General features: G+C 40.9%; 2 protein-coding genes across 2 annotated transcripts; one reads left to right on the top strand and one right to left on the bottom strand.

The window, feature by feature from the left end:
• Nucleotides 1-4,179: 4,179 nt before the first annotated feature.
• LOC136965062 (zinc finger protein 271-like) lies at nt 4,180-8,654 on the bottom strand. The gene is made up of 3 exons (XM_067259056.1): nt 8,462-8,654; nt 6,826-7,167; nt 4,180-6,139 (listed from the first exon to the last, which is right to left on the bottom strand). Exons 1-3 carry the CDS (start codon nt 8,652-8,654, stop codon nt 4,251-4,253), a joined length of 2,424 nt encoding a protein of 807 aa, XP_067115157.1. The 3' UTR covers nt 4,180-4,250.
• Nucleotides 8,655-9,266: 612 nt separating this feature from the next.
• LOC136965576 (uncharacterized) lies at nt 9,267-13,595 on the top strand. Its single transcript, XM_067259760.1, is given in 5 exon segments — nt 9,267-9,459; nt 10,547-10,831; nt 11,718-12,411; nt 12,595-12,649; nt 13,575-13,595. Coding segments are annotated over 5 exon segments (1,248 nt in total).
• The last annotated feature ends 532 nt before the right edge of the window (nt 13,596-14,127 follow it).

The raw sequence follows: 14,127 nt of genomic DNA, 5'->3' as shown, positions 1-14,127 counted from the left end.
CTGTAGATTTCAATACAACTGACAGATTATTATTAGGTCAACATTTGGCCATAAATGCTGTAGTTGCCTGTTGCTTTGATAACTTAAAAGCCATAGCCTATATATTTTTGGATGATATGGTAACTTTAATAAAACATAAATTGGATAACTACAGCTTTTACTTTGAAATATGTTTAATGGTGGCCCCTGCCACGATATACCCAGACTAAGTTTGCCACCCGTCCCTTAAAATACGTAATTGTGCCGAATTTGAGAATAAAATAGCGCGTCCTGTTTTGAATCAATACGGGACGGGGTTTGTCCCGTATCTTCAGGGTTGTCTTCAACGCAGCATCCCATGCAAATCATCCCACCCACATTCTGTGAAGACTCGTCTTATTCTACCCCTGATTGGGAAATACTCGCTGCCATCGTTGGTTTGATTGGTTTGTTTTAGGTTCACGGCCAATTAGAGTCAGAGGAGGGCGGGTCTCTTGGCGGAGATTCGATTTGAAAGAATGGCGGAGGCAGCTCCAGATACCCCCCGCGTAATAAGAAGTACACTTATAAAAGGAAGTAGGCTTGACACGCTCCAGTACTGCACACTACTACTTCTGGTCCACTGATGTTATCATGTTCATGATGTTCATGGAAGATCATTTTCAAGTCTTCTGCACTATATATATTTTTTCCAATATACCTTTTTGAGTATCAAAGTATTTGTTTAATTTAAAGTTCATAAGTTATGGATCTGTTAATTAAAACAAGTTCCTCCAAAAGCCTATTTTTTGTGGTCTCACTGTCAAACTTTGTTGGCCTATGTTTATTATCGTCATAGCTGTGTATTCAGCTATGACGATATGACCACTTGAGTTGTGATATAGAGATGGACTGAGTGCATCTGTTCACACGGATTTCAATAGAAGATATATTTTTATAATGTCCATGTATCAATCTTAATTATTTTTATGAAAACATGTTTTAAGTTTTGATTTACCACCACTGGCATGTCATCGGGCCCGAGGGGTGTGGCCCCGAGGGGTGTGGCCCCCGCTGCGGCAGGCGTCCTTTATTTTTCTGTATTGAAGGTGGCAATCCTAGATACAGGCAGGATACGTTAGCATTGCTAATAACTGTTAGCGACAACATCATACTACAGATTGCGGTTGTGATGAACATAAGGTCGGAACAGCACCTATTTTCAGCAACAGCTTCTTAGCAAATCCTGCTTTACATTGTCCCAAGTTTTCAAAACTGTCCTCGGTGAAATGGTTCGAGCAAATGTGTAATTGAGGGTCGAACTGCACAGGGATCTTCTCATAGACAAACATCACAGCCCGTCGAGTGTTTGGTTCCTTGGGAAGACTCTGAAAAGTGTCAGCATTCCCTGTACAGGCTGGAACACTGCATTTACGATGGTCCATTTTCAATATCCTTGAAAAACGTTCTTCTTTGTAATTCCGTGGAAGTACACAGAGCAGCGCGCAGCAAATTTTGGGGCGTGACAAAGGTACAGACTAGAGCCAAATAGGGTGGAGCCCCTGTTGAGACATCTGGATTTTATGAAACCTACCGTTTTACAGCAGCAGTTTCAAATTGTGAAATTTGCATAGGAAAGATGTGTCAATGGAGTTTTAGGTTCACTGTATGTATTTTACCCACCAAACTGTTGTTATTCAACTATGACAAGGTAAACTCGGTTTTGCAGTGAAGGATTCCATTAAGGTCGGTGCTCTGATCAAGCAGACGATTTTTACCTACATCAGAGTTTCATGTCATTAACTGTTTAGCACTCTTTAGAAAGGCGTTCACTCTCTTAAAACAAAACCTTGGTTCAGCCCCAGTCCTAGGCCTGCCTGACCACACCAAAACCTTCCACAATGCAAGTAGATGCTTCTGCCGACCATAATTGTGTGCAGCTCCTTCCGATATATAAACCTTTATGTAAAAGGGAACAACCTCAGATGAGAGAAGTTAAAATGTGGTCTGAAGACTCTATCGCCCGCCTGCAAGGGTGCTTCAATTGTAAAGACTGGGAGGCGTTTAAAGACTCTTGTGAACAAATTGATGAATTGACTGATGTTGTATGTTCATAAATAACCTTTTGTGAGGATATGATTGTGCCTACACGTAAAATTAAGGTTTTTCCAAATACTAAACCGTGGATGTCAAAATCAGTCAAAAATAGTTTGCAGAATAAGAAGCTAGCCTACAAGCAGGGGGAAGGTTTAGAGAGAGGCATTGCGAGGAGAGAAGTCAGAACAGAGATTTTTAAAGCTAAGCAAGCATATAAAGTTAAGTTAGAGAAAAAATTGGCAGACAATAATTTAGGCTCAGTTTGGTCTGGCATGAAGATAATTGTGGGATTACAGCACAATGTAAATAAGGGCACTGTATGTATAGAGGGTTTTAAATCCAATGTCGATCTTTCTAATGCTCTTAACAGGTTTTATTCAAGATTTGAATGTTTTAATTTTAAAGATGAAGTAGACGAATTGCGATGCCTGTGTAAAGATGATTCCCACTTAGTCGTGGAACAAGCAGCAGTGGAGAAAGATTTTCTCTCCACTGAGGTGAACAAGAGCCCGGGTCCAGACTACATATGTGGTAGAACCTTAAAGCACTGTGCAAAGAAATTAAGTTTTATTTTTTATTTGTCATTACAGACACAAAAGGTACCTAGCCTGTGGAAAGAGGCAATTATTACTCCTGTTCCTAAATGTAATAATCCTAAAGTGCTTAATGATCTGAGACCAGTCGCCCTCACCTCCTTAGTTATGAAATCATTTGAGAAACTTGTGAAGACTGAGTTATTGAGTAAGACTAGACAAGTCCTCGATCCCATGCAATTTGCATATAGAGTAGAGAGAAGTGTTGAGGACGCTTCACTTGTTTTATTAAATTTACTGACTAAGCACTTGGAGGGAAATAATACACATGCAAGACTGTTGTTCATTGATTTTTCTTCTGCTTTTAATACTATTCAACCCCACATCCTAGCAAGATGACTGCTTGAGTATTACGAGCTGAGAAAGAAAATGCTTCACTTTGTTTTTATATGCGGTAAAGTTGTCGCAATACGACGGTGGGTCACAATGACTGATGTGTCAGAATGACCCGAAGATAACACAAGGGTTAAAGTGTATCTACTGGATCCCCACAAGGTTGTGTATTTTCACCTTTATTATACATTTTGTATAATAACTTGTGTCAAAGCCTACATGAAAACAGAGTTTTTATTAAGTTTGCTGATGATATAGTCATAGTGAGCCTGTTACAAGGGGATGAGTCTGGCCATGGTCCAGTTGTGGAGGATTTTGTGACTTGGTGTGATGATTCTTATCTACAGTTAAATACTATTAAAACAAAAGATATGATTATTGATTTTAGAACTTCTACTGTAGATCACGTTACCACAACTGTTAAAGGACAGGTTGTGGATCGTGTGGAGAGTTACAAATACCTAGGTATAGTCATTGATTTCCAAACTGACATTTGATTTGTGAAATGGTCTGTAAGAAAGGTCATCAGCGTCTGAGTTGCCTTAAGAAGCTTGCCAAATTTCACATTGACAGACACATGCTGTCATTGTTTTATTTTGCTTTTATTGAATCTATTATGTCATTTTCCATTGTGGTGTGGGAGTCTGTCAGTGAAGAACAAGAACTCCTTAAACCAAATTGTCAAGTGGGCAAGTAAGATAATAGGAGTAAATCAACGGACTCTAGAATACATTTATACAACTCAGTTGTACAGGAAGGCAAGTTGTACGGGTTTCAGTTACTTCCCTCGGGTTGCCGGTTTGTGGCCCCGAGATGGAAAACGAGTCGCTACAGGAATACTTTTGTTCCTGCGGAAATTGAGGTTTTAATTAATAAATAAGAGGAGAGATGTTTTAGTATGCAATAGTTAAATAGTTAAATACAAGACGGGATATGCATGTGTTTGGTGCAACCTGTCATGATATTAACTGGTATATTTGTTGTGAATTGTTGTGTCTTGTATGGGTTTTTTCTGGACAACGAAATTCTATTTATCTGCAAAACAATTTTACCTGTGGGTATGAAATAAAGATACCTTGACCTTGATCTAAGGTGGAAGGTAACGGTATCTAAGGTGGAAGGTGCTCCTTGATTGGCACCAGCAAATACAACAAGAGAGGAAGCAAAGCATATAAATACCCACTGGACAGGAAATCAATTCAAACTGATATAATTTCTCATTAAATAAACCAAACTGGTCTTCTGGCATAAAACATAACATCATTCACACTATGGTTTCTCTCCTGTGTGTTTTCTCATGTGACTAGAAAGATTACATTTATGAGAAAATTGTTTGTTACATTGTTGACACTGAAAAGGTTTCTCTCCTGTGTGTCTTCTCATGTGACTAATAAGATTACCTTTCAGAGTAAATTGTTTGTTACATTGTTGACACTGAAAAGGTTTCTCTTCTGTGTGACTTCTCATGTGATTAATAAGATTACCTTTCAGAGTAAATTGTTTGTTACATTGTTGACATTGAAAAGGGTTCTCTCCTGTGTGTGTTCTCATGTGAATAACAAAATGACTTTTCTGAGCAAATTGTTTGTTACATTGTCGACACTGAAAAGGTTTCTCTCCTGTGTGTGTTCTCACGTGATCAACAAGACTACTTTTGTGAGCAAATAGTTTGTGACATTGTTGACACTGAAAAGGTTTCTCTCCTGTGTGTGTTCTCATGTGACTAGCAAGATTAATTTTGACAGTAAATTGTCTGTTACATTGTTGACACTGAAAAGGTTTCTCTCCTGTATGTGTTCTCATGTGACTAACAAGATTACCTTTCTGAGCAAATTGTTTGTTACATTGTTGACACCGAAAAGGTTTCTCTTCTGTGTGTATTTTCACATGACTAACAAGAGTACTTTTGTAACAAAATCGTTTGTTACATTGCTGACACTGAAAAGGTTTCTCTCCTGTGTGTGTTCTCATGTGACCAACAAGATTTTTTTTGCGAGAAAATTGTTTGTTACATTGTTGACACTGAAAAGGTTTCTCTCCCGTATGTGTTCTCATGTGATTAACAAGATTACCTTTCTGAGCAAATTGTTTGTTACATTGTTGACACCGAAAAGGTTTCTCTTCTGTGTGTATTTTCACATGACTAACAAGAGTACTTTTGTAACAAAATCGTTTGTTACATTGTTGACACTGAAAAGGTTTCTCTCCTGTGTGTGTTCTCATGTGCAAAATCAAACGAGATTCAGATATAAATGTTTTGTTACATTGATGACACTGAACAGGTATCTCTCTTGTGTGTGTTCTCATGTGTTGACGACGATTAACTTTGTGAGCAAATCGTTCATTACATTGTTGACACTGAAAAGGTTTCTCTCCTGTGTGCGTTCTCATGTGACCAACAATACTTTTTTTGTCAGCAAATTGTTTGCTACATTGTTGACACTGAAAAGGTTTCTCTCCTGTGTGTGATCTTATGTGTTTATGAAGATTACCTTTGTGAGAAAATTGTTTGTTACATTGTTGACACTGAAAAGGTTTCTCTCCTGTGTGTGTTCTCACGTGATCAACAAGATTACCTTTCCGAGCAAATTGTTTGTTACAATGTGGACACTGAAAAGGTTTCTCTCCTGTGTGTGTTCTCATGTGCAAAATCAAACGAGATCCAGATATAAAAGTTCTGTTACATTGTTGACACTGATGTATTGTTTTTCCTGTGTGACTTCCCTGTGGTCTATTGTCACTTGGAAGAGACTCATTGTTTTGTGTTCTGTTCTCTAAAAGCATCACTCCTCCATGTTCCTCCTCCTCCAAACTCTGAGCTGCAGGACAGTCTGGAGCTACAACAGAGAGGGGCTGAGAATCACTGCCTGGTTCTGGTGCTGCAGAGTCTTGTACATGAGGCTCTGCTTTGATTTGCTCCTCAGTTGTGTTGGTGGGTAGAGAGTCTCCTTCTCTGTCCTCCACTTTAACAGTCTGGTCAACATGTGAACATTCAGAGGAGCCCTCCTGATCAGAGTCATGTTTCACACCGGAAGAAGTGAAGATGGAGTCTGTAGTTTCAGACTGCAGTCCTTGGAGCTGCTCTTCCTCCTGACTGGTCCACAGCTCCTGTTCCTCTTTAATCTGTGGGGGCTCCGGGAAAGAGAGCTGCAGCACATCTGGGGGAAGGAGAACAGTTATATTTATCCACCATTATTTTGCAATCTAACATGTTTGACAGCAAAAAATATGCCATTTACACCCAAACACTGAAATGGAAGGTATCTCTAAATCAAATGTAATTTGTCTTCTTATTTAAGTCACAGAGGTTTTACATATGGACCTAGATTGGTTGCACAAAACACCTTAATTTTTTTCCTTAATTATGACACTTAAGGGTAGATTTCTCCTTAGCTAAGGGATTTACTTAAGGGGGTTGCACAGAATCCCTTAAATGGTTTCCTTAGCTAAAGGTGAAACGTTAACCTACATTGAAAATGATTTCACAGCAGTAAAATTCGACCATTTCCACGGAGACCGCGTTTATTCAGTTGTATGCTCGTGCATCACCTTAGTAGCTCAGATCTAGCTAGCTAGCTTATAGACCTACGAAACAAGGCAAGAAAACCAAATTGGTCATAGGAAAATATTGTGCTTCTAACATTTAAGGAAACCTTAAGGAAAATACTTCAGGGTGCTTTGTGCAACCGATTATATTTTAAGGAAATCTTAACGCTGACTTTAAGATGTTTTGTGCAACCGGCCCCTGGTCCCGCCCTACACCCAAGTGAACATGTGACGCCCTCCTCGACACAGCAGCATTCTAGACACAGCAGAGTATAACATGAAGGTATGAACATCAAACCTGTTCGTTGTAGCTTGATCTCAGGTTGGGTAACAACGTCCAACAGCCGTTGTAGCCATGCAATCTCCTCCTTGGAACGAGAGATTTCTTCCTGGTACCCTGCAAACGGTTTCTCAGCAGCCCAGTAAATCTTCAAAGCTGCCGTTGTCAGTATTTCACCACAAAGTTCTCTTATCACATTTAATTGAGACATTTGGACGTTTAAAAACTTGGACTCCTCTGTAAATCTAGGATCTGTAGTTTCAGACTGCAGTCCTTGGAGCTGCTCTTCCTCCTGACTGGTCCACAGCTCTTGTTGCTCTTTAATCTGTGGGGGCTCCGGGAGAGAGAGCTGCTGCACTTCTGGGGGAAAGAAAGAGGCAAGACACCAGGTGTGTTTGACATTGGCTGCAGCTGCATGAAACGACTGGCGAGAGTTGCCGCTTGCAGTTGGGGAGGAGTTAAAAACAGCTCCGTAAAGTCGGACATGCCAGCGGAGGGTGGCAGAATAAATACAAAACACTTGTCAAAGTTGTCGTGTTTGAGTCTGGCCAATCATGAAATAGCTGTGTCGTCATTAGAACCCATGCAGTTGCTCTTGAGAAAATGCGCTCGGCTACACAGCCGGCAGTTCTCGAATCCATCTCATGGTACGTCACAGTGACCTAGCCTTGGCGCCGTCTCAAGTCAGACAAAAACCAGAATTCACTGCTTCAAGTCAGCCGGCGCTGCATGAAGTCGAACACACCTAACAGTTAGATGCAACCTAACATGTCTGGCAGATAGAAACCATGTGATCAGTAGGTTTCGGCCGGATTAAGTCATAAGTCAGGAGAGGTGTCGTATCTTGCCAGAGAAGGCAAATATGGTAATTTTTCTGCAAAAGAACTGCTGAAGTTTGAAGCTGGTTTAGTTAGCATTCCAACTCAACATTTATTTTGTTGTTACGTGTTAATATTGTAACTGTTATTTATTGTTAAATTATTGTAATTGTGTGTTAGGTGACTTAAGTTTACTTATTATATATTTAAGTAGGCTTTTTCAAAACGTTAATATATTGTTACATTTAAAGAATTTTCCATTAAATAAAAACTATAAAAGAGCCTTTCTTTGATTACTTCCAGTTTTTTAGGAATCGTTTAGGAATCGGAATCGTTTTAAAAGTAATCGGTTCTGCATCAGAATCGTATAAATCCAAACGATACCCAACCCTAGTGATCAGGTGTGAGGAGCACACTGGATGGTGTCAAGAAGGGATGGTTGCGTTTCTGACATGGTCCGCTGAGACTGCTATGTTTTTTAGGGAAAGATATAAAACAGCCATCACAGAGACCAATTAGCAATTAAATAATGTATCCTAGTAGATAGTGTTCTCATGACTCTGATCCGAACAGACCGGTTGATATTAAACAATGTAGGTCCTAGTAGATTGACAGTAATATTTACACGGGGTAAAACTCCACTCCCCCCTTCCTGGACATTGGATTCAATGGTTTGCAACCTCGTGGCGGCGTTCCACGAAGTCTATAACAGAGGTGGGCAAACTTTTTGGCTCAAGGGCTACATTGAAACCAATAGACTCTATATGCTAATTATTTGGCGGTTTGTTGGAGCTAGCCTTGGCCAAAAATATATTGCGTTCAAACTGTCCACCTACCTGTTCGGTGTATCTTGATCTCCGGTGGGGTAACAATGTCCAACAATCGTTTTAGCCGCGCGCTCTCCTCCTTGGAATTATAGATTTCTTCTTGGAACTCAGCAAATGTTTTTTCAACGGCCCCAAAAATCTCCAAAGCTGCCGTTGTTAGTCTTTCACGGATACAATCTCTAAACAAATGTAGTTTTGACATTTTGGTGGCGTAAAAGTGATACTCTGCGCAAAGAAACTATAGCTCTAGTTTTGTTAACTGGGTAGCTATTAGCAGTGTTCGAAATCGGCTGCATGAAACGACCGGCGAGAGTTGTCGCTTGCAGTAAGGGAGGAGTTAAAAACGTTGTTGTGCCACCCGATCTTAGAGTTATATTACTAGAGGCATCTACTTTTGTCTTCCAAGATGGCGTCCCCATTCATTTCTATAAAAAGTGCTCAGTGGCGCAGTGAGGCCAGACCCCCACCCCTCGGCTTGAAGCAACGGTGGATGTAGGTGGTATTGCATTTACGGTTAGGCACCCGGCTCTTCCGGTCGTTTTTATTCTATTAACTCCAGTCAACATTTACAAAACTATCTCCCCCAATAATTCGATTCTCGAACCTGGCTCAGGGAGGAGTTAACGGATCCATAAAGTCGGTCAACGGTGACGTCAACGTAGCAAACCAAGAGTCTGACTTTACGAAGCCGTTTTTAACTCCTCCCCGACTGCAAGCGACAACTCTCGCCGGTCGTTTCATGCAGCCGCAGCCGATTTCAAACACTGCTAATAGTTATCTTATTTGCGCAGAGTATCACTTTTACTCCACCGAAATGTCAAAACTAAATTTGTTTCGAGATTTTATCCGTGAAAGACTAACAACGGCAGCTTTGGAGATTTTCGGGGCCGTTGAAAAAACGTTTGCTGAGTTCCAAGATGAAATCTATAATTCCAAGGAGGAGAGCGCGCGGCTCAAACGATTGTTGGACATTGTTACTCCACTGGAGATCAAGATACACCGAACAGGTAGGTGGACAGTTAGAACGCAATATATTTTTTGGCCAAGGCTAGCTCCAACAAACCGTCAAATAGCTAGCTTATATAGTCTATTGGTTTCAAAGTACAATGTAGCCCTTGAGCCAAAAAGTTTGCCCACCCCTGTTATAGACGTCGTGGAACGCCGCCACGAGGTTGCAAACGTATTGAATCCAACGTCCAGGAAGGGGGAGTGGAGTTGTACCCCGTGTAAATATTACTATCAATCTACTGGGACCTACATTGTTTAATATCAACCGGTCTGTTGAAGGATTGAAATTCTTGTCTATTCCCATATGTACTGATGGTATTCAATGACACAAGTCTGTGTTCTAGAAAGAGTGGTCTGGAGTCGCAGAGGTCCGATAATATCTGCTTTAATGCAGCAGTTGGAAATCAACAAGTAGCCTACAGAGCTCTGGGGTTGTCTACGTTTCCCTACCCGCAACAGAGTTTGGGGTTGGTTCACGAAGTCCAACGCCCTATCTGTCCCTGCCCCAGCATATATTATACAGTGCAGTAAAACTAAAAACACAAGAAGAGGGTTGAGCTTGTTCTCCTCTGCAGCAGGGAGTTGTTCTTGCCTACGCGTCCCACCTGCTTGGGTGCCGTCTCCACCCGGTTTCAAGGTTGTTTCTGAAAATGAAGAGATAGAGACACAAAATACAGCCCTTTTCCCACACTCTGTGGTCGAAACTCGTCTGGATTGTTCCTCTTTCTCCGCCCGCACCCCTGACTCCCCCCGCCCTGTGTGAGACATAATGTTTAAGCCTGGGCACACTTCTACGTTCATAAGACAGAACTTTAATAAGCACAATACATAACTTTAATAAGAACAATATAATCTTTACTGTTCGGATCAGAGTCCTGAGATCACTATCTACTAGGATACATTATTGAATTACTAATTGGTCTCTGTGATGGCTGTTTGATATCTTGCCCTAAAAAACATGTGTAGCGGAGTCTCACCCGACCACGTCAGAAAAACAACCACCATCCAGTGTGCTCCTCAAAACTGATGACATAGTTTCTAGCTCAAAATAATGGTGGCTAAATATAAGTATTCTCTTTCCCTTAGATGCGCAGCAGTTCTCTCCCCTGGAGGCCCCACAGATTAAAGAGAACCAGGAGCTGTGGACCTGTCAGGAGTCCAAGTTTTTAAACATCAAAATGTCTCAATTAAATGTGATAAGAGAACTTTTTGGTGAAATACTGACAACTGCAGCTTTGAAGATTTACTGGGCTGCTGAGAAACCGTTTGCAGGGTACCAGGAAGAAATCTCTCGTTACAAGGAGGAGAGCGCATGGCTACAACGGCTGTTGGACGTTGTTACTCAACCTGAGATCAAGCTACAACGAACAGGTTTGATGTTCATACCTTCATGTTATACTCTGCTGTGTCTAGAATGCTGCTGTGTCTAGGAGGGGGTCACATGATCACTTGGGTGTTATAATGAGCTGAGATCTGGTGACTGTGAAGGCCGTAGCATATGATATCATTTTGTGAGGCCTCCCTCTCCTGGAAGAGACCACCATCAGGCTAGACATGGTTCATCAAAAGATGAATATGATCACTCAGACTAACTCAGGTCTGATTTATAGTGATCCTCGAATGGGACCTTTGTGAAATGGCTGGTAAATACAGACTGTTCCCTGACTAACCCTGTAAATACAGACTGTTCCCTGACTAACCCTGTAAATACAGACTGTTCCCTGACTAACCCTGTAAATACAGACTTCCCTAACTAACCCTGTAAATACAGACTGTTCCTTGACTAACCCTGTAAATACAGACTGTTCCCTGACTAAGCCTGGTAAATACAGACTGTTCCTTGACCAAGGTGGTCAGCACCCATCTTAGCCTCCTTGAGCCAAACCGTTCCCTCCATGTTGGAGTCACAGAAGGTGGACCCTACCACATATTCTCCACTCTTACTTAACTGTCTCCAGCCTTCTCTGCACCTCTCTGTCACCAACCAACCGTCTCTGGAGGAGGAGAGCCCTCACCCAGCTGCTCCTCCCCAGGTTTCTAACATGTTTTCCTTGTCTTCCTTGAGAGTTCAAGTGGGTTATAGGTGCCAATCTACGCCCATATGTGAAGCCCTCTGTGACTTAAAAAATACTAATTACATTTGATTTGAAGATCCCTTCCATTTCAGTGTTTGGTTTTAAATGGCATATTTTTTGCTGTCAAACGTGTTAGATTGCAAAATAATGGTGGCTAAATATAACTGTTCTCTTTTGTCTAGATGTGCAGCAGCTCTCTCTCCCAGAGCCCCCACAGATTAAAGAGGAACAGGAACTGTGGACCAGTCAGGAGGAAGAGCAGCTCCAAGGACTGCAGTTTGACACTACAGACTCCATCTTCACTTCTTCCAGTGTGAAACATGACTCTGATCAGGAGGGCTCCTCTGAATGTTCACATGTTGACCAGACTGTTAAAGTGGACGACAGAGAAGGAGACTCTGTACCCATCAACACAACTGAGGAGCAAATCAAAGCAGAGCTTCATGTACAAGACTCTGCAGCACCAGAACCAGGCAGTGACTCTCAGCCCTTCTCTGTTGTAGCTCCAGACTGTCCTGCAGCTCAGAGTTTGGAGGAGGAGGAACATGGAGGAATGATGCTTTTACAGAACAGAATACAAAACAATGAGGCTCTTCCAAGGGAAAATAGACCACAGGGAAGTCACACAGGAAAAACAATACATCAGTGTCAACATTGTAACAAAACTTTTGTATCTGAATCTCGTTTGATTTCGCACATGAGAACACACACAGGAGAGAAACCTTTTCAGTGTCAACATTGTAACAAACAATTTTCTCAGAAAAGTAATCTTGTTCGTCACATGAAAAGACACATAGAGAAACATTTTCAGTGTCAACAATGTAACAAACGATTTGCTCACAAATACAATCTTGTTTATCACATGAAAACACACACATTTACATTTAGTCCAGAGCGACTTAGAGTAAGTACAGGGACATTCCCCCGTGGCAAGTAGGGTGAAGTGCCTTGCCCAAGGACACAACGTCATTTGGCACGACCGGGAATGAAACCGGTAACCTTCCGATTAATAGCCTGATTCCCTAACCGCTCAGCCATCTGACCCCCTGGGGACCACACAGGAGAGAAACCATAGTGTGAATGATGTAATGTTTTATGCCAGAAGACCAGTTTGGTTTATTTAACCCTTGTGTTATCTTCGGGTCATTCTGACCCATCAGTCATTGTGACCCACCGTCGTATTGCGACAAATTTACCTCATACAAAAACAAAGTGAAGCATTTTCTTTTAACTGTCGGGCTGTCTCAGACCCCCCACATTGGAATGGTTAAAAGAAAATTATTTTTATTTGTTTTTGTATTGGGTAAAATTGGGTAAACACAACGATGGTTCGTTATGAACCTTTGGGTCATGTGACCCGAAGGCAGCACGAGGGTTAATGATAAATTATATAAGTTTGAATTGATTTTCTGTCCAGTGGGTATTTATATGCTTTGCTTCCTCCCTGTTGTATGTGCTGGTGCCAAGCAATGAACACCTTCCACCTTAGATACCGTTACGTTCCACCTTAGATACCGTTAGTTTTGAAAGGTGGAAGAAAGAAAAAATATTTTCTAAAAAATGTTTTGAAAGGTTAAATGACAGATTTCCCTAGATGCCTGAGGAAGACTGATGTGTAGCTGAAACTTGTTGTATGTTACTGAGATCATTATATATATCACCAGCATCACTGTATTGCTTTATAAATGGCCAGACTGTAATATACAGGCGGGGAACCATTTTCCTCAGACCTCCAGTGAAATCTGTTTCTCCTGTGTTCTCAGTGTAAAAGACTACTGTACTCTATTGTGCTCTGCTTTACTCTACTCTGTTTTAGGCTTCTCTGTTCTCCTTTCTCCTATTCTTACACTGTGTGTGGAAAAAAAGTTTGGAAAGGTGGAAAAAGTGTTTTCGTTAAATAATTTATAAAAAAAAACATGAATAAAAAGTTTTAAAAACAAAGTTTATAAAGGTTTGAAAAATATTTTTTTTTTTAAAGTTTTGAATGGTTGAATCACAGATTTTCCTAGAGGCCTGAGGAAGCTGTTGTGTCCCTGTAGATGAAAAGCATACCCATCTAAAACATGTATCTAATCTAATAGACTGATCACCTTCTGAGAATAGAGAAGGGAAAGGACAAAGTGTGAAACGTGCTTCAGAACTGCTTCATAATATAATATCGAATTCATCAAACACTGAGTCGTTCCATTGGTATTTTTTCATATGTTCTATAAATTTCAATACAACTGACCTATTTGGTCAACATCTGGCCATAAATACTGTTGTTGCCTTTTGCTTTGATAACTTAAAAGCGATAGCCTATATATTTTTTGATGATCTGGTAACTTTATTTAACTTTAATAAAACATAAATTGGACAGCTACAGCTTTTACTTTGAAATATGTTTAATGGTGGCCCCCATAGAAAGGCCTAGATGTCTCGTCCGCGTTGCCAGCCAACTTTTTAAACCAAACCGTTTAAAAATCGGTTGAAAATTGATCAAGTTATGGTTATTTAAAAAGTACATGTAGCACCAACACAATGTTATGGGTGAGCGAGCTGACTGTGGCAAGATGGCCGCCATGTGCGGACGTTCTAGACTCCGCCGTAAGA

The sequence above is a fragment of the Osmerus mordax genome, chromosome 21 (assembly GCF_038355195.1).
Source record: "Osmerus mordax isolate fOsmMor3 chromosome 21, fOsmMor3.pri, whole genome shotgun sequence".
Taxonomy (NCBI): Eukaryota; Metazoa; Chordata; class Actinopteri; order Osmeriformes; family Osmeridae; genus Osmerus; species Osmerus mordax.
The sequence above is the reverse complement of the archived record's forward strand: the minus strand, read 5'-3'. Positions and strand labels throughout refer to the sequence as shown.

Bases quoted from the DNA above. Each gene is read 5' to 3' on its own strand.
- LOC136965062 (XM_067259056.1), bottom strand. From the start codon at position 8,654: ATGTCAAAACTACATTTGTTTAGAGATTGTATCCGTGAAAGACTAACA. The intron at 7,168-8,461 runs GTAGGTGGACAG...TCTTTCCCCCAG, and splicing joins GATCAAGATACACCGAACAG to AAGTGCAGCAGCTCTCTCTC. The intron at 6,140-6,825 runs GTTTGATGTTCA...TCCTTCCCCCAG, and splicing joins GATCAAGCTACAACGAACAG to ATGTGCTGCAGCTCTCTTTC.